We start from the raw sequence: 25,258 nt of genomic DNA, 5'->3' as shown, positions 1-25,258 counted from the left end.
TTTTCCTCAATGGAGTGAGGTAGGGGAAATAGATGGTAATGCAGGCCAGGTGTACGGTTTAAGTAGTTTATAGGTTAAGTATTGCCAGAAGAGACTAAGTAAACCAATTAAAAAGCATTATTCCAAATCCGGCATGATTCCAAATTGGACGAGAAATAGCTTTACGATATTCCTCCCTACATGAAAGATACAAAAAAATTTTTTAGAAAACTACAGCACCTGCCAATTTGTGATATAAAACGCATTTGCATTTCATTCGACAATAAACATACTTCCCTAGCCTGACAATGCTGGCCGCGGTGCATTCAATTTTGATGCCAACTTCACTAATGTTATCCTAGTTGACGTTTGTCCACACGTGTTGACATTCTCGGCGCCTGGGTAGTTTCTTAGAGTTTTCTGGAATATAACAAGCAATAAATACGAGTCAAAATGAGTGACGACGAAGAAACCGCGATTACATCCACTGAACCCGTTGACAATGCCTGGCAAATGAAAATACCCGAGTTCAAGCCGGAGGACAATCCAAACGGTCTCTTAGAAGAAAGTTCGTTCGCCACCCTTTTTCCAAAATATCGCGAAAAGTACCTTCAGGAATGCTGGCCTTTAGTGCAGAAAACGTTAGCAGAACATCACTTGAAAGCCGAGCTAGATCTCATCGAGGGAAGCATGATGGTGAAAACTACACGGAAAACATGGGACCCGTACATAATCATCAAAGCCCGAGACATGATCAAGCTGCTAGCCCGGAGCGTTCCCTACGAGCAGGCGATTCGGGTGCTCCAGGACGACATTGGTTGCGACATCATCAAAATTGGAACCCTCGTGCGGAAGCGCGAGAAGTTTGTGAAGCGGCGGCAGAGAATCATTGGTCCCAACGGAGCCACCCTGAAGTCCATCGAGCTTCTCACCGGGTGTTACGTGCTTGTTCAAGGAACCACTGTTGCCGCTCTTGGACCGTACAAAGGACTCCAGCAAGTTCGCGACATAGTCATCGACACAATGAACAACGTCCACCCCATCTACAACATAAAAGCTCTCATGATAAAGCGCGAACTCATGAAAGACCCGAAACTTGCCAACGAGGATTGGTCCCGGTTCCTTCCCAAATTTAAGAATAAGAATGTTAACAAACGGAAGCAGCCGAAGAATAAGAAACCCAAGAAGGAATACACACCATTCCCACCGGCGCAGCCTGAGAGCAAGATCGACAAGCAACTCGCGTCCGGTGAATACTTCCTCAAACCGAACGAGCGACTGGCGAAGAAGAACAAGGAGCGGGAGGAGAAGCAAGCGAAGGCCGCCAAGAAGCAAGAGGAGAGAAGGAACAAAGACTTCGTACCGCCCGAGGAGAGTGGTAAGCGGAAGCGGGCAAATGAGGAGGAAGGTAGCGGCAAGTTGGATGTTCAGGCGTTCAAGGACAAGATCAAGAAGGCGACGAAAAAGCTTAAGAAGAAATGAAATTGTTTTAGTTGTTAACGTTTAAATATAGTCATATTTTTTAAGTTTAATTTTTGACATTTCTTTATAATCAATGTGTGATTCGCGGTGTGTCTAGCGAAAAGGTTTAAGGAAATTAAGACGTAACACCGTGTTCTGTAGTGATAATTTTATTAAGGAAATATCGATATTTCGGGAACAACTTGTTCCCTTCTTCAGTGCACGGATGTATACTCTTTTTTTAGTTCAGGTTGGCAGGTGAATATGCCTTCGACGCCGTCTCTTTCTCTGGATTAAAGTCCTCCGATTCGGTAGCGTATTTGGCTCCACTAAATCAGATCTGGTCATTCGCTTGGCCCTGGTGAAGCCGAGAAACACTTAAATCGCCATTCGGCGTATCAAGCCATTGCTGTCTCGGTCTGCCCTTTTGCTTTTTCCCATCGATTTCGTTGTTCAGCGCAAACTTAATGAGTTTCTTTCTGAGCAGTGTATATGACACCATCGTTACAGCTGGAATAAATCAGCAACAAAAATCTGGTATCTAATGCGTCCCTAGGCGGGGCAGGTATCATCTTGGAGAATCCCTATTAATTTATTTAGCGAACAATACACAGAAAAGTAAATTTCTAATTACATGTTATCCTCAGAAGGGGAACCAAGAGAGGGACTTAACTTACGCTTAAAACTAAGGAAGGATGCAAAGAACCCAAGCTGTAGGGCGTTGTAGGATCGGGGAGTGAAAGTAGATTTACGCGAGAAGACTTAAAAAGTGTCCACATTGCCTACACTTCGGGCAGGGGCAGTTTAGTCGATAAGGATAGTCTACACGGGGAAGGTTCTTTTTGAAAAAGAGGGTCTGGGGGAATCTGCATTGGGCAGCTAGTTAGGTCGATATAATTTGTCTGGCCGCTTTCGAGGTTTGGATATTCCAATTTGAACTTCAAGCTTCGGTTTCGGAAGGCAAATTTATCGTTGTGGCTGCCTTGCACTACTTTGCTGTGCTACATAGCTGGGGAATTTGCTTCTGCGAGAAAGAGAGTTTAGAGAACTGTGTGGCGTCTGGGCGTTGTTTTTTTTTTTTGTTTATAATGTGGGTGGATGTGAGTTTGTTTCGAATAAAACGGGCAACATTTATAAAATTTCCCCTGAGCGAATTATCAAATATTTGTGCGAAGTAGTATCGTGAAGAGTAACAGCGGCGAAAGACAAGTTTCGCAGTATTTTAGGAAGTACATCACACGTGATAAATTGGCGCAATATATCTCTCCATCTCGAGGGAGGGTAGAAAAAGGGCATCCCGGGAACCAAATTTAATCGCCCCCGGAGAGGTTAAGTCGTCGAAACAATGTTTTCAAAATAGAACACGATTATTGCTATCTCCAACCTGCGCTAAAGTAGAGTCAATGTCCGCTATGAAAGCACTGGAATGTATTGAATGTGCTACAAGATAGTGATCATTTCTGTATATACTCTCCGAAATACTTTGAATATAATATCTTTTTTAAGGTTTTGTATAAACACGAAACCTTATTAAAATCGGTTTACTGTCTATCTGTCGGTCCGTTTGTCCGTCAGACGCATTTTTCTCGGAAATGGCTATAGCGATTAACACTAAATTTGATGAAAAGATGGAAACTGTGAACGCACGTGCATACAGTAAGTTGCATCCTTCTTCGAATTTAATGGGGGGTCCCCATACATGCAAAAGAGGGGTGTAATTTTTTTTCACCAAAGGGTGAGATGGGGGCCGGTCTTAGTTTTGTTGGAGGGTTGCGGGGGGTTAGAAGTGATAATTTTTTTCAAGAAACCCATTCTCAGAAACTACATGACCGAAAAAATCTGAAAAAAATCAAGGGGCTAAGAATTTATACATATACGCTATTTACACGCCAATGTTAAGCATATTTGAGAATTCCACTAACATGATGTAAAACTAAACTACCTTCTCTATAAAACTACACTTATTATGATTGTTTTTTTCAGAAAACTAGCCTGGAACCGTTTGACACATTACTTCGGGCTAGCGCAATAAGAAGAGCCCGAACATAATGCGCAATACGCTGCCAATGCTCTTCAGCATCTCTTTAACAATGTTGTATGGAGAGAGCTCCCCTGTGTCTGCATAAAGCTGTTGACGAAAGCCGTACCACCTCTCACAAGAGAAAAAGGTGTGTTCAGCGCCGTCCGCCACTCCATTGCAGAACACGGTGAGCCGCGCAGTCCATCTGCCCCTTGGTTTATTTTGCCAAGAAAGTCGCCACTCGGTAAGTGTGCGATGACATTCTTCACGGGCAACCACCTCTCTTAAGTTGTCGCCCTTACGGCGGCAGATAGCTTTGCGCTCCTTGACAAGGAGGGCAACGGGGATCACTCCCGCGATCACAATCACCTCCGCATCATAGAGCAGAACCGACTGCGTTGCTCCCATAAAAAGGTGTGTCCTAGTTGATATAGGGCCTCCGATATTCGCCATTAGCCGACTCCAGCTGCAGCCCTGTCCGCTGCTGCTTTGATTTGATCGAAGAAGCTCATCTTCGAGTGGAGCATTAAATCAAGGTATTTGGCCGCCGGTTTTGACTCTATAGCCAACTCGCCGATCGATATGGGACGCAGGGTCGGTATTCTCCTTCTGTTCAAGATGACTACTTCGGTTTTTTTCCAGCACAAAGCACAAGAAAACGTGAACAGTCATCCATCCGCTTACCCGTCGCATCAATATGCCAAATCTGCTTTGCGCCTGTTCAACAGTGCGTCCCGCAACAAGTGCCGCAACGCCGTCTGCATAACCGACCAGGCGCGACTCTTCGAGCATATCGAGTCTCAGCAGACTATCGTAGGAAGCGTTCCAGAGATCTGGCCCTAGGATGGATGGATAGTGCTACTCCGATGTGATTTTCATCCTCCTTTGGCTCTCTAGCGTCTCATAGATCAGGGAGTGGTCTTTCAGACAATCTCTCAAAATCCGCAAGATATAGCTTGGCACGTGAAATGAGTTTTCTAGTGTGCCTAGCATATCTGTCCACCTTACGGAATTGAAGGCATTTCTGACATCAAGCGTTATGGGGAACACTATCCGTCGAGATCGGTAGCTGTGTGCCTCGGCTCGATGTACCGCATCTACGGCCTCCAGAACAGCATCCACTGTAGATCTCGCTGATCTGAACCCCAACTGCCTTGCGGATAAGTCCCCAGCAGCGCGGATCGCTTCAGCGAGTCTACTCCTGATGAGCTTCTCGAGCACTTTTCCGGGCGTGTCAAGCACACACAGCGTTCGATATGCAGACGGGAGTTTCGGGTCTCCTTTACCCTTACTGATCAATGCGAGTCTAGCCACTTTCCAGCCAAGGAAAATGCCCTCCTTGAAACAAGCGTTGAACACTTCAAGCAGCAATTCTGGCCGTTGGCGGAACACCAGTTTGTAAACTTCCGCCGGGGCCTGGCGCCTTCTTGTTTTTCATAGTCAGAACCGTTTCTTCGAGTTCTCTCATTGTGAAAAGGGGGCAATCCTCGACGCTTTCCGCGCTATTTACATCAACCCTTACAGGGTGTCTAGGGAACAATGCCCGCACAATGCGATGGCAGCGGTGCCCGATAAGTCGAGATGCCATGAGGACGGGTCCTTGTTTCGGCATTGCTCGCTAATCAGTACTTGATCAGCATTTACTTCCGCAGCGAACTGTGCTAGCAACTGATGAGCGGTTGCACTCCGGACACCGTCCCGAGCACGCAGTGTGTGCGATGCTCTCTCCAGACGCGCCACGATTATGGCAGAGAACGCAAATCTCGCTTTCATTGCAGGTCTTCGCTTGGTGACCCACTTGGCCGCATCTCCGGCATGCTGCCCTCCTGTCCGGTCCCTTGCAAGCTGCTGATTTGAGTCCATAGTCCAGACACATGTAGCACTTGGTGGAGACTATCCGCATTCGCACTTTGCATACTGCCCATCCGACTTTGATTCTCCCGCTGCTAAAGAATTTCCTAGCATTTTGTTTGGGGCCTTCCACCACGGCGAGCTTTTGGCCTCAAGCATATACAGAGGTGATATCTACCCGGGCATTGGTTACCTCTGGACATTCACGCTTTAGCGCCTCCTCTACTTCAACCTTTTCTGTGAGGCAGTCAAGATCCCATATTTCTAGAGAGCACATGGGCTCTAGGCTGGAAACAAGACCGCTTCGCAGAACGTACTCTTGTTAGTCGTCTTTGGGCCCAGTTCAACGAGAACTCCGCCACTCCTCGTTTTTTTTGGAAGACACCTCTGCTCCGTTGTCTTCGGGTTTCATCCTGTAGCGGATTCCACTAAAGAATTCCGCAAATATCTTGCCTTTCGCCGGCTTAATGAGCAGAGCTGACGGTCTAGTATTTCTTCACGTCCTCGTCTTTCCTGCCCCTGGCTTTTGGTTGGCAGCCTCTTGTTTTTGGAGAGACGTGTCTCTGGCGGCGGAGTCAGTTGTTTCTTTTTTTCCTTCTTAGCCTTCTTTTTTTGGGCCCTGGAAACTATTTCGATAAAGTCTCTTTCGGGCTCGTCGTCCTCTTTCCGCTTTTTCCCCAGTTCGCTTTGCAGTGGGCTATCTGCGGTCCGTTTGACGCAAGCACCGTTCTCTCGGTTTGTGTTCGAATCCATCTGCTCAGGACTAGCGATTCTGACTAAACTTTCTTCTTATTGTTATTGGAGTTACCATCTCTCAGACGTGTACCGGCCATTCGCGGTTCGCTGCAGGTATACTGTCAGCTAGGGGGTCAGAAAAACTTACACTACACTTATTATGATACGCCATAGTTATCTGAACAAAGGCGGTAATCGATTACATTTATATATGAATTCAGTAAAGTAGTAAGTAATTTTATCATATACCGATATACTGGAGAAGCAAAATTTGTTAAAACCTAGTCGAGCTGGTATAAATATTAAATAATTGATTTGAATTAACTGAATTAAGATCTATCTTAATTAATTAATCAATATGTATCTTCCACATATCAATGCAGTATATTATAGAAATGATAGCCACGCGTAAAAAATAACTTGTTCTCCTATTTGTTAAGGATTCCCCCCATTATATTGGAAGTGGCAGGGGATGAACGTTTAGGTAGGAGCGGGCCACCATATCATCTCGCCTGGCAGGAAAGAAACTTTCTTTCTCGGTTTTTGTTCCACAGGCTAGAACCCAGAACAGAGGGTTTCGTGGACTAGAAACCAGAAGCCAAAGGAAGTGACAACGGGTTCAGCACGGAGTAGAGATCTTTTATTGCAATTAGGACCCCACCGTCAGTGGTCTTACGTGATGTAGCCTGGTCCCCGTCTCAGCGGAAAATGGATTATCCTTCAGGGAGCTCCGAGTTAGAAATATTATCGTCAAGCCAGGCTTCAGAAATACAGATAACATGATGTTGCTGAGCCAGCATGGGTAAATTGAAGGGTCCCAGTTTGGTGCTTAAACCCTTAATATTTTGGTAAAACATGCGGATAGTGAGCACTGGGTCAATTTCATTGATTGATGAGACATTCGAGCTGTCCTGAAATACGCTTTCACGGCTTGATAAACACACCATCCGACCAGAAAGAATGATTGCCGATTGAGTCACATTCGTGGGGATAAGTGACTTTAAAAGAAGCTATGACTCGGTCGGAGTTATTGTCTTTTATCAATTTGATGCAAGCAAATGGTAAAAGTGAGCCAACTTTGTTCAGTATGTACTCCGGTACCGTGTCCATAAAAGTACCGAACGCTAGCCTGGACAGAAACAGCTATTTTGGTGGCCACCTTTAACCCGGGGCCGCTGTTACGAGTGGATGAAGTACCTGGGTTTAGACCAGTGTAGAAGCGGGAAGTGGAGCTTCGTTGGCGACGGAAACAATGTCAAATGGATAAAACGCAACACTGTCTCCGCCGCTAGTGGTGATTTTTTATTCGACATACATATATCGATATTTCGGAAACAACTTCTTTCATTCTTCAGTGTCGGATGTATACACCCGTCTCCGTCGAAGGGAACAAATTGTTCTCGAAATATCGATATATGTATGTCGAATAAAAAATCACTACTAGCGCCGGTGACGGTGTTGCCATTTTATCCCATAAACTTTTCGTTAGAAATACCGCAAACTTACATCGATTTTAAAAATGTCAAAATGGAACTGGGATTAGTGACCTGCTGAATAGGATTCGGATATTGTCCCTTTGCCGGCGCAGAGGAGCGGGACACAATCGGAGACATTTTCGGAATAGCTCTAGTGGCCAGCTGGATAGCAAGCTGTATTGTAGGCTGGGCCGTAGACGGAATAGCAGTCTAGGCAGCAGATGGTGCCAATTTGGCGTCGATGATTCTAGCTGCCATAGAAGCAGTAGTTCCACGATTATTTGGTATTTGTAACTGACGAGGTTTGAACGGAGTTTTCTCCATGTGTGGTCGCAGTATCCGAATGCTTATGGAGAAGGTGAATCGCATCTGTAAGCGATACGTTTCGACAGTTATCGCAGCAATAAGAAATATTAGATGCGAATATTCTGAACTTATGCCCAGCTAGTGATTTTTGGTCAGTCAGAATGCTCACAAAACCCTTGCAAGTCTTTTTGCTTTTCGAGAAAATAAACTTTGCAGTATGTTTATTTGTTTCTGACAGAAAAAGTTTGTTGAACTTTTGTTGTTAGGGTTTCCGAAATTTCATTTACCTTATTCCTGAACGATTTTTGTAGTGATCAAAGGACTGCCCGCCCTTCAGCACCAATTACTAAGGTTGCTGCCCTTTGGATTGGACACACTTCAGTCTGAAAAATGTTGCAGATTGTCCCAAAGGAAAATCCCACTTCTCATTTGTATTCGAAAGGTAGACTTCTGCTCCAGAACCATGTTCTGTTTTTCAATCGCCTTCTTCTGGTTCGCTCAATTTTCTCTACGTTTCAAAATAACTTTATATCTTCTACCAAACAGATGTGTAGGGATCCAAGAATCAGACGGCATTACGAAAACTGGATTAAATTCTCCCAATAATTCTCTCTCTTCTCTTCCAAACTGCCTTCATCCAGGTTGAGCAGGCGGCGTGATATCTTGGGCTGCACGTCAACGAAGGCAAGATAAAGTATATGGTGGCAACGTCAGCACCGAAAACCAACCAATCAACAACATCGAACCGCACTGGTCAAACGGGAAGAATAAGGATAGGAGAATACAACTTTGAGACCGTGGATAATTTCTCCTATCTAGGGTCGAAAGAGGCTTCACTCCAAACAAACTATAGCAGCTACGATGATGAAATCCGCGCACCATTGTTGTCAGCCAACAGAGCCTAACTGTTCCGCTCGAAACGTCTCACCACCAATGATCTTGCCAGTCCTCATGTATTCCTCGCAGACTTGGGTTCTTACCAAGAAGAATTGCGAACGCTTGGCCGCGTTCGAGAGAAGAATCCTCCGAAGAATTTTTGGCCCCCTACATGAGGAGGGAGGATTCCGTAATCTACATAACGACGAAATCTATGAGCGATGCCATGACCGTCCGGTTGGGGATAAAATTCTTCTCAATAGCTTACGGTGGGCGGGTCACTTAATCCGTATGGGTGAGGATGACCCAGCCCGGAAAGTCTATAAGGTATAAGGTTTCTATGGTACGCGATGGCGTAGGTCAGGACGTCAGAAAGCTTTTAGGGATATCGAATTGGTGGACCTCGGCACAAAACCGGGATGTCTGGAGTTCCTTATTAAGGCAGGGCTTGATCGGATACCGGTTGTTGCGCCATTGATGATGATGAATAATTTTTCCAATACTCTGCTCTCTCTCGTCCATTGTTTCCCCATACATATAAGCGAATTAGTCTATGAGCTGATCTCATTGCAGTGCTTTGCTAAATTGAGTAGTGCATTTAGAGCTGCGCCGGATATTGTGCTCATGGTACCGGTAATGCCCAGACACACAGATCTTTGCAGTGCGACACGTCAAGGCAAAGAATTGCCTGAACAGCCCATAAGCTACGGGAATTTGTTTCATCTTTTCCTTGACATGTTTGTTCCAAAGAAGCTTTTTCTGTAGAATAATTGCCAGATATTTCACTTTTTCGTGGAGTTGAAGGGTTGCACCCCTCATCTCTGGAAGGGCAACTCAGTTTGCTCTGTTTTATAAATAATTGTAATTTTATTTGGATTTACTGAAAGCCTGTGCCTGATACACTACCAAATCAATTAAATCAACGGCGCGTTGTATATTTCTACAAAGTTCTGAGATCTCGACCTGCAACTAGCGTACCTACATCACCCGCATAACCTTGGGCAGATTGGCAGATTTACGGTTCGCATAGTAGTGAACCTATCAATATACTCCACAGAAGCGGCGATAGCACATCTTCCTGGGGGCAACCTTACGTCGCTTTTATTGTAAGGTAATGACCAACACCCACTTCAGCGCCCAGCAATCTCTGCGGTAGCATAGCATCATCATCAACGGCGCAACAACCGGTATCTCGTCTATGCCTGCCTTAATAAGGAACTCCAGACACCCCGGTTTACGCCGAGCGGTAGCATAGCTTATATGCACTTAATGAGGTTTAATCAACACATGTTCTCTGGCGGCATCAGAAAACTTTTAGAAAGGTGCACAGACAAACGCGCCTTTAATGTCCACGAACATATCAATCGCAAACTAGCATTTCAGAGTTGCGTCCTCTATCTTTGAAACCAAAGAGTGAAGAGCAGACCCACAACACTTTCCACGCTGGTAAGCGTGTTCGTTTTTATTTAGTGGGTCCTACCTTAGCGTCTTCTCGCGAATGTGACGTTCAACCAGTCTCCCCATACTTTTCAGCAAAAAGGAAGTTAGTCTGATTTGTCGGAAGTTCTTTGGATTTGAAGTAGGCACGTAGTCCAGAGCAAGACATCCTCGAAAAATATTTCTTAGAAGTTGTTAATAGCTGCTAGACCTTCCTTTAGCATTGTTGGATAGATGCCACCCATGCCGGGTGTTTAGAAGTGTTCAAAGGATAATATAACAGTTCTGGTCTTATCGTTGGTAACAATCGCTCTCGCAGTGTGCCAATTCCTCTTGCAATACTTTTGTGTTGCAAGGTTTGCAGAAACCGCCAATTCTCTCCTTTCCATGTCTGCAACCTGTTCTCCCGGATGGGGTACTTCCAAGAGAATCTGTATAGACTCAACTCTGGAGTTAGTGAAAACTGATCGTAAGGAAAGTTAAGCAACACAATAGGCATGCTTAGACAACACTATTCTTCTTTTTCTTCAGCCTTTGTCCCGTTCACAAGCAGCATAAGCAGGCTACCACGAATCGGGTAAGTTTCCCGTATTTCTACTTATTTAACAACATCAGGAATTGGATAAAAAGTTGTAGCTTTGAGTCGATCGTCCACCTTGCGGAATTTATTGGGAAGCGTCAAGGATCCTTTGGCAGCGGAGGAAACAAGGGGGATCTACCGAATAACGTGCAGCGATTGTAATAAGATACACATAGGACAGAGTAAACGCCTGATAACGACTAGATTTTATGAACACATCAAGGAAGTGGTAGGTAGTGTTCGGTAACAAAAGTCGTGCATAACATCATCAGTGGCAGCGCACATAGTCGAAGGTCATTCCATTCAACGGGAAAATCTTAAGCTCTTGCGTCATGCAAATCGAACGACAAACTTGGACCCTTGGGAAAGTATAGAAATTTTGGGAGAACACGCTACGCGGTTATTAAACACAGATTGAGGTAACTGCCCCTCGAAATTAAGACTCGGCGACGTAGTTAGTTTAAAAGTAATTAGTGAATAAGTGTACAAGGATCTTATAATCGCAATTGGTTTTAGTAGCTTTTTACTGATGAAGGGTAAGTCGCTCCCGAAATATATATTTACGCTTATAACCAAAATTTGTAGTTTGGCGGAAGCTACCCCATGTCTATTATGATAATTAGAGGTTGTTGCTGGATAACGACTCTCAATGCGAAAATTACCCATTCTACTCGACCTTTATGCTTTACAATTAAACTCCATTTTCAATATTTAAATAATTTTTTCGGTTGTTCTAAATTATAACATTAGATTACAGCTCAGGAAGCGTTCAGTCACTACAAAGTTAATTTGCTAGTCCCACGGAAGCGGGATTAGAATTTCTTCTCTTTCAACTTAACTTTGGCATCTTCGATTCCCTCCCTCACGTTTTGTTGAAATGATCGAAGGAATGATCTGGAAGAAATCAAAGATCAGGTCGCCATCCTTCAATTGATGTCGTAATTTGAAAGGAAAGTATCCATCCCCGCTTTGGTACTCACCTAAATCTTTCTGGGGTCATTTCGTGTAAATTGTTTTCCTGGGCGATAGCTTTGGTTCTGTACATCGCGGCCACAATCAGCTGAGCCGACCGTCGGACTAGGTAGCTCTCGGATAAGCGTTGGACAAGTTGCTCGTTGTTGGCCAGGTGTCGGAGGATGAAGCGTAGAACCATAGTGACGGCTTAGAACGGTTTGTTTTTGTACTTCTTGATCAGTTTTTGCTTCAGCATCAACTGACTCTTCAGCTGTTCGAGTTTTTGGAGCTGCTCCTCTTTGTTGTAGTCAATCCCGGGCAGTTGACGGATTTGACTCCGAGCACTGTCGAATCTTTTTTGCAGCTCAAGGATCTACAATGGGAAGAGTGTTAGGCGCAGTAACGATACAAAGTGGAATGCAAAACCTTCTGACTGCACTCCTGCGACTCCCTTTGTTTTGCTGCGTTGTCAACGGGATTCTTTTCGACACTGAAACCACGAGAGAGGTTATATTAGAAAAATCGAGCTTTCAAAACATTACGACACAAATAAAACATTGCTAGATATGTGCACAATGCGCTGGATACACTTTAGTTAAAAATAGTTTCACAGGGATATCTCGAAACGTCGGGAAAACTCACCAACGGATTATGTCGTAAATTACAGGCAAAATTTCGATGTCAAGCTCGCCAACTGTCAGTTGCGACGTCTGAGGGCCGACGACGTTGTTCAGGATCGCACTTTTGTCGTTTTGCTCAGATGGGAATTGTTCCATAATATAAAATGAATGGCAGTCGATTGAGAAGGTATACGAGGGTGAAAATTTACAGTTTAATATCCATTTACAGAAGGAACTTTTCCGAAATGGCGAATGTTATTCCCGGTAGCTTGCAGTAAACAAGGGAGTAAAACAAACAGGTGAAACGTCAAATAATCGAGTACGTCCAATGTGGGTAAAAAGTGCAGTGTAGCGTTTTAATAATTGAACGCCTGGAAAAGTCGGTACTCGATTTAGTGGAGGGACTGAGGCACAAAAATTTGCAAGCTTCGGAATCCTGGAAGAGTTTTTAAAATTTTATTATTATGCATGAATTGTATAGTACAGTATTGCAGTAAAGTTTAAATTTGAAATTAGTAAAAATATATACTATAACCGTTGAAAACATGTAAAAACATTTTTAATGGAATGGAAAATAGCATTGATTCTAGAAAACTTATTTTTCCTCTTTAATTGCGTAGTCTTCATTTATCAGCGGATGCTCGATTTTAGTTAATACTAGCACTAAGTGACAAGCATTTAGATTGGCAGGCGAATCTCTCAAGAATTCCACGCAACATCGAGCACATACGCAGGATGGTGTAGGCACTTCTGCATGGCTTAAACCAGACTGTGTGAGAGTTCCAAAATATCAAGGAAAGCCGTAAGGGGCTTAGGTACAATACCTGTAGTTAACTATACTATGGAGACTGTGGAAATCTTCTTCTCCACGTATTTTCCATCCAATTTTAATGTTGCTATTATGGGGGATATTAACATCAATAATATACGCGGAGCGACATGCCATGTCAACTAATAGCACGTCATGTTCGTTGTGTGGTATATGTCGATCAATTAGAACTTGCACGTCCTAATACATGTTGTAAGGAAAACTATCCAGTACTGCCAGCGGCTCATACCAGTGAACCGGACATGTTCCCGTGATCAACCCATGTTTGTAGGCAAGGCTTTGGTGGATTATCTTACACTATTGCGCGTATTGCACTCGTACCATAAAAGTGCAGACAGAAATGAGGGTGCAACGTTTCTAATGCCGAGCAACACATTCTGCACTGGTCATTCACTATTCCTATTACTTTGAGCTTTTTATAAGCCCGGGATGCGTCTTGATTTGCACACGTAAATCTCTCTGCTTGAGGGATGAGCTCCCCAACAGACAACCATCTATTCGACAAATGCAAATCGACAACTGATTGTTAGAGGCAATTCATGTGTTTACCGTGTATTGCTTTCAACTCATTCGGGATTTGGACGTGGTATTGCGCTCATTTTATTCTTCCCCGAGAGATGCGATTTCAGCACCAGCTCCATAAGGCACAAATAGTAGTAGAGTATCTGGCTGCGTTTATATATAATAATAATAATAATCGTTGGCGCAACAATCCATATTGGATCAGGGCCTTGAAGTGTGTTAGAGCACTTCATTCAAGACCGTAACGGTACACTAGGAGGCAATGTGGTCAGCATTGCGCTCGCCCGAGATTATTACCCTGATTTGACTCAGGTACTCATTCACAGCTGAGTCGACTGGTATCCGACGTCAAATCACGATGCAAATTCCACTGCCACCAGTGAGATTTGAACCGCGACCTTCCGTATGACGGCCGTTTATATGCAGCACGAAAATGCAACGCTTGCCCCAGCGCCCAGCGAAGGATGCAGCAAGGACTGAGATACACAGACGGACAGCAGGATTCGCAAAGTGATGTGGCACCTGCAACGGAGACGGAAACGCAGACAGAACCACGCAGTGCTATCTATAGTTTCAGAAAGGGGCACAATGGAAACTGTCGAAACTAACCAAATGGTTTCGAACATAAGCCGAGTGGAGCACTATCGACTACTTGGCGAAAGCTGAAGAGGAAAGGCTTATTAGCCAGTTGTGAAGCGCCAGCGATCTGCGACGTTCCTCCAGAAAAACGTCAGCAAACGGATGAAAAAAAGGGCACATGTGTGCTTCTGGACAGAATTTAATATTATAGGCGGACATGAAGAGTAAAAGAAAAACCGCGGGAAGCACTACTCATGGTTTAAACCTTGCACTGGAAAAAACCGAAAACTTAATGACCGTGGCATTCAAGGTCTACAATTGTAGCACTTATCAAAATAACCAATAACCAATAAGTGCAAAATGATTGGTTGAAAGGAGATCGCTGGTCGTGTAGGGCGATTTCGACACTGTAGGAGGTAATCTAAGTTAAAGAAATTGACCCATTCGGCAAAAGCTCCTCCATTCCTCAATCTCTATAAAATCCCAAAAATAACAAAAAATGAAACTCAGGAAAGCACATTCAGTGATAAGGGCGAAGGAGTGTAAAGAACAGAGCCCTAATTTTTCACGCGGCTTAAAGCAAAAATAGTTGAGCTGAAAGTGTTAATAAAAGACAAGCACAATGCGCACAAAACTATCAAAAATATAGTGAGAACCATTGGGGTCTCCTGTAATAGAAGGTCGTAGGATTAAAGAGATCACAAAAGGAAAATCTAAACACGCTGTCCCAATGTCAACGACCCGCCTTCAAATAAAAGAGTACGGAAAACAAAGTCGATCCTCTCCTTAACCTGCCCGTGAGTTGGGGCTTAAGAATACACTTAAAGTTCTTCCTGTTTCTCGCAACAGGCAGCTAAAAGGGATAGACATTTATAAACTAGCAACCAGCAAATTTTGAAACTTTATTGTTACCGAAATATCAATAACGCCCCTGACAGGGAGTGACCTCAAGGTGATGAGCTTTGACTACGGAAAACAGATTATGATTGGTTTCTGGAATGTGCGCATGCTCTTCGCAAGGTAAGCAAAGGTCCTCCGAATGATTGCTTTCTCCAACCCGAGAGAGAATCTCAATGATATAAGCTGTACATTCTAGGATTAAACGAAGTAAGGTGGTGGCGCTCTAGAGAGTACTGCTCTTGCGTCAATGTGGTTTCGTACTGTGAAAAAGTGAGTGGTAGCAGACGCGAACCCGGTGTCGGGTTGCTTCTGATGGCTACTGCAAGGCACCCTCTTTTGATCTTTAACCTGAGAGGCTTTTGTCTGTAAGAATCCGGTTCAAGATAAGGAACATCACAATTGTACAGTACTATGCACCAACAAAATAATCCTGAAATGCGTAAAAGAAAATTTTGAAAGCTTGATCTCCAGAGAACAGGCTAGTTTTTTATTCCGAATCCTCCTGCATTGGCCACATGAACGCCCTACGGATCATTTTGGAATAGAGCGCGCGATTTCGGGAACGCTTTCGGAGTATATCTGGCGTACGCAGGGAAAATTCCAGTGAGACTAATCGCTATTATCAGGGCGACATATGGTGGGGAAAAAGGTCATGCGCTGCACCGAAGTAAAATCTCAAAGGAGGTCTAAAACGGGCCAAGGACCTTGGCCAAATGGTTCTGGATTTGACATTAGAGGCAAGAAGAGTTGGACAGAAGATCAACATCAACAAAACCAAGGTTCTCAGTCTAATTCTCTCTCAATTAATGTACCCAGGAAGCGTGGTTTCCGCCGACGGTGGCGCCGAACTGGTTGTTGCCTGGCGCATTGAGGACGTTAGATCCGCTTTTGCTACCTTGTCTAAAATCTAGAAATGCAGTTATCTCAACACCATGATCAATTTTAGGCTGTTCTGTGCTAGTGTTCTTTTCATGTTACTATATGGTAGTAGCACATGCAAAGTGACCCCCACTGTTATTCAAAAGTTTCAAGCTTTTGTCAACTGATTTCGTCATTTTATCGAGTATACGCTGGACTGAGATCGATAAAAACGAAGAAATTGGTCGGCGTACAGGCACTGGTACAGGAAAAAACTCTGGACTAAAGTGCAAACGTTGGTAATCGAAGCGAATTGCAGAAAGGTGATGTTCGAGCTGAAACAAATCAGGGTGGACGAAACTGACGATTGCGTAACCAAGCCAATAACTAACTTGGAGAGAATGTCACGGTATGGGTTCGAAAACATGAGATCTACGCAGTAGGAGGGTCTATGCACTGCATTGGAAGAACAATGGAGGCCAATGGTAGTACTCAGTGAAGTTCAAATACATGATGTTCCCAGGCAATGTGAGGCCAGCAACAACGGCATTAATCAGTTAAATCGGTGCAGAAGGTGTAGGGGGAAAGACCCTGTTTCCAACGAGTGAATAATAATGATAATGGTTGGTGCGACGATCTAATTGCGGCTGGGCTTTGAAACATGTTAAAGCACTTCATTCAAAACCATAAAGGAACGATACAGGGCTAGGATACATGTTGGAGGCAACGTGTTGGGCAATGTCCTCGTCTGGGACTATTATCCTTAGAATAAAGCATGAAGAACCTCACAAATAACAAGAACAACTAATATCGCTTTGGGTCTTAAATTCCTCTGAGATTTTACCTCGGTGCACCACGCGATATTTCGCGCGATAATATGTTACTCTGATAATAGCTATTAGCTTCTCACGAATGCCTCTCCTGCATAGAGCACGCCAGATATACTCACTGTTCTCATTGTTGCAATTATCATTGCGACGGCAGGAATGCGCAGAAACCTGCAATTGTCACACTCAAAACAGGCGCTCTTTTTTGGTATCGTAGCTATCATCCCCCTTTTCTGGGAAAGGTCTCCGATTCTCAGGATTTTTGTACGAGGGAAAGCAACAGATCTGCAGAAAGCGATGAATAACTCACAATAATAAATTCCCTTTCCATGGCACACACTACGTTGAACTTGCCGGGTTTTCACACGGTATCGGAGTTTTAGTGCGTCATATCCGCCATCACTTGCAGTGGCCAATAGAGCCTTCAATTCCTTCCATTCATCGATCCACTTCCACGATTCTGCAGTCAGCCAGATCTTATGATGCGTCTTAAAAAGAGATAAAAGTGCGTTTTTGATGGCTTCTGCTGAACGATATTCTCAGGAGTCTTACTAATGCAAGCAAAAGTAAGCGATCATCAGATGCTGATATCTTTCGAGACCGTTACATCGGCCTCTTTTGCTACCCATATCCAGAAGGGAACTCCCAAATCTACTGCTGATTGCGAAGTGGTTAATCTGATTGCTTGTACGGTGTCGGTCAGTTGAAACTTAAATGGCCTTATGGTAAGCTTTATGTCCGAATAATACGCAACCACGAGGCGGTGAATACTACAGAAGTTCACAAACCTTCCATCGTTATCGTTACGGTCCCCAACACCATATTTATTTACATTTATTACTGCATGTCCGAGCAAGGTGTTATCGGAGCCCACTTTGGAATTCAGATCACCCATCATGAAACGCCTCTCCTGAACTAAGTGCAATTACTCGTGAAAAGCATCCTTCTTCTCCATATCGAAAGTCTCCGTTGGTGCATAGTACACAATTACGATGATCCTTAACCTGAACCGGAATCTTGCAGCCAGAAGTCTGTCAGTAACCGGCTCCCAGTTCAAGAGAGCGGTAGCCGTCAGAAACAAAACGGCACTGGATTCGCGTCTGCTACCACTCACTATTTCACAGTACACAAGCACGTTGACGTTAGAGGAACACTCTCTAAAGTGCCACCATCTTACTTCGTTCAGTCCTGGAATTTTCAGCTTGTATCATTGGAATTCCTACACGAGTAGGAAAAAGCAAGCATTCAGAGTACCCTCGCTACCGATGTCGAGGAGCATGCGAAACCAATCATAATCCGATTTCGACAGCCAAAGGTCATACCTATCGGATACGTTGTTGATTGTTTGGTAGTAGTTAAGTTTCAAAATTTGCAGTTTGCTATCCCACAAATTTCAAACCCTTTTAGTCGCCTTTTACGACAATCAGTGAGGACTTTAAGTGTATTCTTCAGCCTCAATTCACAGGGCATAACACCCGAAGGTAGTTAAAAACGGTTCTTCATTAGCCCGCTTTAACCGATTCCTTAAAGGTTTACGGACAAAGTATAGCAGATTAATGGTCAAATAAGATTTTATGGCTAAAAATCAAATTCTACTTTTTAAATGCGTTTTTCTAGAAACTGCATGTTGAAAATCGGTCGCTACCAAAGCCAAAAATCTGTCCAACAAAATTCTTTGAAATTTTCACGACTTATTCAGAACATATTTCTACGGTCCGCAAACTAGGATAATTCTGATTCATTCAGTAGTTTTTTTTTTATTTATTGGAAAAGCCATGAAAAACACCAAAATTAACAAAAAAAAGTTAAACAAGGCAACAATAATTTAGCTTTTAGCATTTTTTAATAATCCTAGTGTGCGGACTATAGTTAAGTCGTTAAAATGCCGTTTAAATTTTTCCTTTAAGGTGACCATAGCGCCATCTGCCGTGGCAGCAGAGAAACGCCTTTTTTAGAGGTGTGTGTTTAAATTGCTCTGTATTTCAATAACGAGCTATGCGATCGGGCTTAAGATATTAATAAATCTATGGTGAAGGCTTGTCTCAAAAAGGAATTATCTAAATAAACCCCAAACTAACAACTTTCTCCTCAATTCGGTCATTTTGTATGTATTTTGATTTAGAACAAATAACTAACTGAAGACATGTTCAACAAATCCAGTAATTCTCAAGTCAGATCAGATTTTCTCTCTGCGGCAAGCGATGGAAAAACTGTTGGAATATGGACAACAGTTGCGCCATCTATTCATCGACTTTAAAGCCGCCTATAATAGCATAGCCAGAGTAAAACTGTACACGGCCATGAGAGAATTCGGTATCCCGACGAAATTGATAAGGCCGACTAGGCTGACCCTGACCAATGTGTGAGGCCAGATAAAGGTAGCAGGGTCACTCTCAAGACCACTCGACATCAACAACGGTCTACGACAAGGGGATGCCCTATCATGCGTCCTCTTCAATCTGGCCCTCGAGAAAGTGATTCGTGATGCTGAGGTAAATGCAAGGGGTACGTTCCTCTTTGATTCCACCCAACTACTGGCCTATGCTGACGATATGGACATCATGGGAAGAACCACCCGATACGTACAAACTGCCTTCATCCAAATCGAGCAGGCGGCGCAAGATATTGGACTGCATATCAATGAAGGCAAGACAAAGTATGATATATGGTGGCAACGTCAGCATCGAAAACCAACCAACAACATCAAACCACACTGGCCAAACAGGAAGAATACAGCAAGAAGAATTGCGAACTCTTAGCCACGTTCGAGAGAAGAATCATCTGAAGAATTTTTGGCCCCCTACATGAGGATGGACGATTCCGCAGCCCATATAACGACAAAATCTATGAGCGATACCATGACCGTCAGGTTGTGGATAAAATCCGGTTCAATACGTTGCGGCGGGCGGATCACTTAATTCGTATGGATGAGGATGACCGCACCCGGAAAGTCTATCAGGGCAATATCTATGGTAGAAAAAGAAGACGAGGCAGACCCTGCCTAAGATGGAGCGATGGCGTAGGTTAGGACGCCAGACAGCTTTTACGGATATCGAAGTGGTGGACCTCGGCGCAAAATTGGGATGTTCCTTATTAAGGCAGGCCTAGACCGGATACCGATTGTTGCGCCGTTGATGATGATGATAAATTCCCAAGTCGCATTTCCCGACTCTGCTGGCTTTGACAAAGTTTCTTTTTATCCTGGTGAACTCTGCCGGTCGCCGCCGGAAAACTAGTATCAGCGGTACTTTCCTCGAACAAATAATCACAGCACTCATTCCAACAACAATTGTATGGTGCATGGGTTCAGCTGTTTCGCAACAATGTATAAATCAATAAATGTTTCGAAATTGTCTGTACCCATCTGCTGGGCACAAAGGTATTTGCTGCGACTTGGCATGGGCAGGTACATATCCGGATAATGTAATTTATGGGGAAGACATGGATAATGATTATCTTGATGTATGGAAATTTATGGAATTGAAAATTAGTTCAATAGTTTTCAGGCTTTCGAGGATTAAAGGTAAAAGGGATTTGCCACAAAAAGATGAATCAAAGTGATCATCTTTGAATGAATATTTAAAAAATGTTGTTGGTTTTCTGTTCTTTCGAAATAATATCAGTGCAAACTTATTTTTAATGGTTAGCCTTCGATGATGGAGCAACTCTTCTAATAGTTGATTAAAACCTTAAACTTCAAATGGATGTAGCAGTTTCTATCAATTTCATACTTGGGTCTCAACGATTGGAGAAATTAGTGAAATTCCTAGTCCTCAGCATATTGCGCATCATTTGTTCCTATACTTCTGTTTTTTTGGAACATTAAAGGTTGTAAGTCTGGGAATCGCTTACAAAATTTTTCCATGTTCCAAACTTCCCACGCAATTTCCTTCAACTAACTTAGTGGAAACTCTTAACTCATCCTCCACACGCTCCTAGAATATATCAAAATAATGTTCAACTCACTTCTTCAAATTACTATAAAATCTGTGCTCACATGGAGAGCACTTATCTAAATTTATATATTCCGCATAAACGAGTAAGACCCTGCCGTTCAGGCATTTGATGTTCTACTCAAATAGACCGGCACAGACACACGCAGCCAGCATGTTCCTAGCATTCCCATGATTGGAGTCGCTGAGCGATTTTGCAACAGCTGTCGCAAATCATTTTCCCACAAAATTGAAGAAAATTGAAATATCTTGATATGATTAAGCAAGCATCCTTCAGCGCTACTACCACGGGATATACAACCACCATATGTCGGTCTTGTCTCCATTCGTATCCTTGTAATGAATTCAAATCACAGAATGAACGTTTTTGTGCTCAATCGGCCACAAAACAAAGGGACACACAACATGTCGATATCCTTGCTCGGAATCTCTTTTGCAAGTTATTCGATTCTGTCTGGAATTAATTGAGATAGGAAACCACATGATTGACGAGTGAACAAAGGATCAAGAAATTGTGTCATATTCTCAATCAGAGAGCACTGAGTAGTTTCAAGGATATGTGTAATTGGGAAAATAATGGAATTTGGGGGAAGTTATCGGGTGCATGTTAGAATAGATTTGTTATCAAAGCTGCAAGACTGTATGATAAGCTGATTGGGTATTGATTGTACAATCTTGTCTCCGCATATATGGTTCCTTCTTCAAACCATCCAACGCAGATATTTACTATTTGAAACACTATCGTTGCGACAGTCGTTATTGATGTTTGAAAGTTGTGGAGCATTTGCATTACTAATTCATGAAAAACGAACCTTATACGTATTAGGATACAATAAATAATTGCTTCAAGGCAAGTGGAGAAAATCTTTTAGTGGATGATGGGCACTTTTAATATCTTTTATCAATAAACGAGAAAAAAAATCCCGCATTTGCAGAGATACTTTGATTTTTAAGTAAAAGAGAAAAATTCGATGAACTACAACTTTGTTAACGTTAGTAGGAATCCTACTAAACTTTCCAGTACCGTGTGCAATGAGACGGATGTATTAGCCTACAATTTTCTATTTCTAGGATGCTTCTGAGTGGGGTTTTTAGAACCAAAATATATGTAGTAACATACTTATTATTATATTATCAACTGTATTTGGTCGTACTTGGTATCATTACGATTTTTTCAGATTCGGTTGCTCAGTTTCTTACAAATTGGCCATTCATTTGACTTTTTTTAGGGTTTGGTGGAAAAGAAAACCTTACTTTAATCGGTTCACTGGCTGTCTCTTTGTCAGTGTGTGACCTTTTTCCTTGCTCACCGTTGAAAGTTGGAAGGCTCTTACCATGCTGTTAATGCATATTCGGGCAGTATAATTAATCGTCGCGATCAAGGGTTATGTAACTTCATAGTTTAATGCTCCGTATGTTCGTCCAATTCACTTTCGAATATTTAAAATAATCCGGTATGTCCAACGACCAGTTCTTAGTTTCCAAAAGTGTTTGTTTTCCGGTACCGTACAGACTCATTTTCACTAATGACGGAAATCATTTCTATGGTGCAATAAAAAAAACTGTGTGTTTGAAATTGTCAACATTTTAAATTTCAACCAAATTCAAACAGACTGAAATTGAAGTGGCGAAGCGTATGCGGTCAGCAACGTTCTTCTAGAAGAAGGTTAGTAAAGGCATTAAAAACGGCACGACGGAACTGGAGGAACTACTGGATTGCATCTCCTTTTACAGGCGAACTGGACAGCAGCGGAAGACGCGCAGAAAGCAGAAGCAACTACACTTTCTGCTGAAAACACTGCAAGTGCCAACGGATCGCAAATAGCCCGCTGAAAAGCAAATCGGGAAAAAGTGGAAATAGATTTTCCTGAAGGGCACTTTATCCAAGTAGTTTCCAGGGCCCCAAAAAAGAAGATAGAGGCACGCCTACACGAAGACAAGGAGGTTACAAACCAAAAGCCAGTAAGGGAAAAGACGAGGAATCGAAGTCACTATTAAGCCGGTATGTTCATAGGTAACCAAATCCCCTCCCCTCTCCCCAACTTACAAGGAAGCCGACTGAAGGATAGTACGCCGCAGATGCGGTGAGGTAGGTCACAAAGCAAGGACCTGCAAAGAAAGCGAAAATTGCGTTCCCTGCACAACGATGCTGGACTTTCGGCGCCGGCTTGATGTCCTGGAGGACACCATTTTGGGCACGGGGCGGCGAATCCTGGTGGAAAGTGACTTTAATGCTAGGGCCTTTGAATGGGACATGCCTCAGCCAAACTCCAGAGAGAAATATATCCTGGAAATTGCAGCGAGTACCGGGTTTGTAGTTTTAAACACTGGATCCACGCCTATGTTCGCCTAGGCTGCGAAGGAAGCATTCCTGATATAACTTTTGGGGGGGGGGGGGGTGGCAAGTGATCACCAGTGGTTGACGCTACTTGCCGGCGTGCACCAACCCAGCGCTCCCTCTGCATGTGGAATATCGCGGGAATGAACATCGGGAAATTCGTCGACGCTCTTGGAACAGGCAGAAATGCACCTGGGGGCGCTTTGGGAGGTGGTAGCTTTGCAGGTGATACTGTCATAAACTCAGTGTCTGGTGCACAGTAGAAATTACCGATTAATGGAAGGATGTTTACACGCCCGCGAGGAAATAGAAGCAAAGCTCTCCGTTTGCAGAACCTAGTCAACGAGGTGAATAAAAACCGCACTGGTCAAAGGAAAACAATAAAAATTGGAGACTACAACTTTGAGACCGTTGAAAATGTCTCCTTCTATGACAATGAAATCCTCGCAATTTTGTTGGCTGCCAACTGAGCGTTTTTCAGCTTACAAAAACTGTTTCTCCCAAAATGTCTTACCATTGGGGCAAAGCTTTTGGATGTCTGGAGTTCCTTATTAAGGCAGGTCTTCACAAATAGCTCGGGCCAACCCGTTACCGCCAGGTTTCAAGATTTGTTGGTAATCCCATTAAATATTAATTTAATTTAATTAATTTTCGGCAGTTGATGATGATGATTAGGTCGCTGACTTTTCGCAGTGCTTTTATTTTTTAACTTGTGAATTTTGTTTGGGTCTTCATTATTGTCAAACGTAAGCATGAACAAAGGAAGTCTTCGCTTACTGATTATTGATTCCCCCTTCTCATTGAGTTTTTTTTTTTTTTTCAATATATTCATAACGTCTAGATTCTTAAAACCCTTTCCCTTGAGGTCTTCTACAATATCGTCTTTTTGACACGCTGGGTGGAGTCCCCTAGCTATAACTTTGAGAGACCTGTTGTTTTTGTCTTCATACGTACACCATTGAATTTTTTCCATGCTCAGAGTGCTTTGTAATCATCTGCGTTTACAGTATGAAGTTTCCAAACATAATTGTTTAGAGCAATTATTGAGTACTCTTTTATTATGGCTCCCGAAAGGAGGATTTTAACTGTCTGATGCTAATCGATGCCGCTAATATTAACCGACGGAGGAAGTTTCACTTTCAATTTCGTCGGATCTTTTGTTTTATCGCATTTCGTGAGACTTTGTCTAATGATTTCCGGTGACGAGTCCGCCTTTGTTCCTTCGTCCGTCTTTCCTTAGACGCTCTTTTTTTGCAAGATCCAGTCAGTTTCTCTGCCCAATTCTTCTTCATCAGTGTGGTATCCTCTTGGTTCGTTTACACTAAGGCTGTGGTACTTCGCTGGGAGTGAACTAGCCTGAGTTGTTTTGGACTTTACGAACTAAGCTTCTCTAGTTTATTGAACTTTTCGTTTAGTTCCTTATTTTCCATTTCCTGAGGTGTTTTCGGTACATTATTAGTTGGTTTTATAATTTTAAGTTTTCCTTCCTTTGGTGTTACTGATATTTTTTTTTGTTAGTTGGGTTACGTTTTTGATCGATGGTGGTGGTCTTGTAACCCTCGAACTCCTACTAAACGGGTCGATCAAATGCAATGAAAGATGCTCCCCAGAATCCATAGGACCAACCTCCTGAGAGGGTGGATTTTCCAGTACAACTCGTCTACCACCTGTGGTATATACTCCATTGTTTTGTTTAATTTCATATGGGTGCAATTTATACCTCTTGCCAGGTTCAGCGATTTCTGTATTAAAATGTGCATTGGGACGCCGCTCATGTTTGTCCACCACGCGACGGTTGTCTAATGGTTATCCAGGGCTACCACTGGGAGGTGCGAGTCAACTTGATGCAGACATGGGCAAGGATCATCACTGGCCTTTACCGAGTTAAAGGCGATCAGGATCTCTACCTTGTGCAACTTAAGCCATTCGACCTCGAAGCGTGTATATATGTCGGGGCGAATATTCCCTGGTTCATCTGTCTTGTAAACACTAAGGGATAAGAGAAACACAATAAATTATAAATTGTTGGGGGACAAGAAAGTGCATTACTTAACTATTGATGTCATTAAATAGGCTGGCTTTGTGATGCAATCCACGATATGGGCAGTACCACCAAACGCGGTAGTGATTCTGGTACAAAGAATCGCGAGGATATTGA

At 43.2% G+C, this 25,258-nt stretch overlaps 3 protein-coding genes and 1 long non-coding RNA gene across 4 annotated transcripts; 2 read left to right on the top strand and 2 right to left on the bottom strand.

Annotated features, from left to right (window-relative positions):
* Positions 1-38: 38 nt before the first annotated feature.
* LOC119650114 (KRR1 small subunit processome component homolog) lies at positions 39-1,511 on the top strand. The gene has a single exon (XM_038052641.1). The coding sequence runs from the start codon at positions 433-435 to the stop codon at positions 1,459-1,461; it is 1,029 nt and encodes a 342-aa protein (XP_037908569.1). The 5' UTR covers positions 39-432; the 3' UTR covers positions 1,462-1,511.
* A 9,910-nt stretch (positions 1,512-11,421) lies between these two features.
* On the bottom strand, positions 11,422-11,912 carry LOC119655521 (protein NCBP2AS2 homolog). Its single transcript, XM_038061435.1, has 2 exons — positions 11,701-11,912; positions 11,422-11,614 (listed from the first exon to the last, which is right to left on the bottom strand). Exons 1-2 carry the CDS (start codon positions 11,871-11,873, stop codon positions 11,533-11,535), a joined length of 255 nt encoding a protein of 84 aa, XP_037917363.1. The 5' UTR covers positions 11,874-11,912; the 3' UTR covers positions 11,422-11,532.
* On the bottom strand, positions 11,844-12,629 carry LOC119655515 (mediator of RNA polymerase II transcription subunit 9). The gene is made up of 3 exons (XM_038061426.1): positions 12,317-12,629; positions 12,101-12,164; positions 11,844-12,047 (listed from the first exon to the last, which is right to left on the bottom strand). Exons 1-3 carry the CDS (start codon positions 12,448-12,450, stop codon positions 11,883-11,885), a joined length of 363 nt encoding a protein of 120 aa, XP_037917354.1. The 5' UTR covers positions 12,451-12,629; the 3' UTR covers positions 11,844-11,882.
* Positions 12,630-24,435: 11,806 nt separating this feature from the next.
* On the top strand, positions 24,436-25,050 carry LOC119655531. Its single transcript, XR_005249918.1, has 3 exons — positions 24,436-24,547; positions 24,619-24,772; positions 24,831-25,050. It is a non-coding gene; the product is annotated as an uncharacterized LOC119655531 (long non-coding RNA).
* Positions 25,051-25,258: the final 208 nt, after the last annotated feature.

The sequence above is a fragment of the Hermetia illucens genome, chromosome 1 (assembly GCF_905115235.1).
Source record: "Hermetia illucens chromosome 1, iHerIll2.2.curated.20191125, whole genome shotgun sequence".
NCBI classification, from domain to species: domain Eukaryota; kingdom Metazoa; phylum Arthropoda; class Insecta; order Diptera; family Stratiomyidae; genus Hermetia; species Hermetia illucens.
This window is presented reverse-complemented; position numbering and strand designations above follow the sequence as displayed.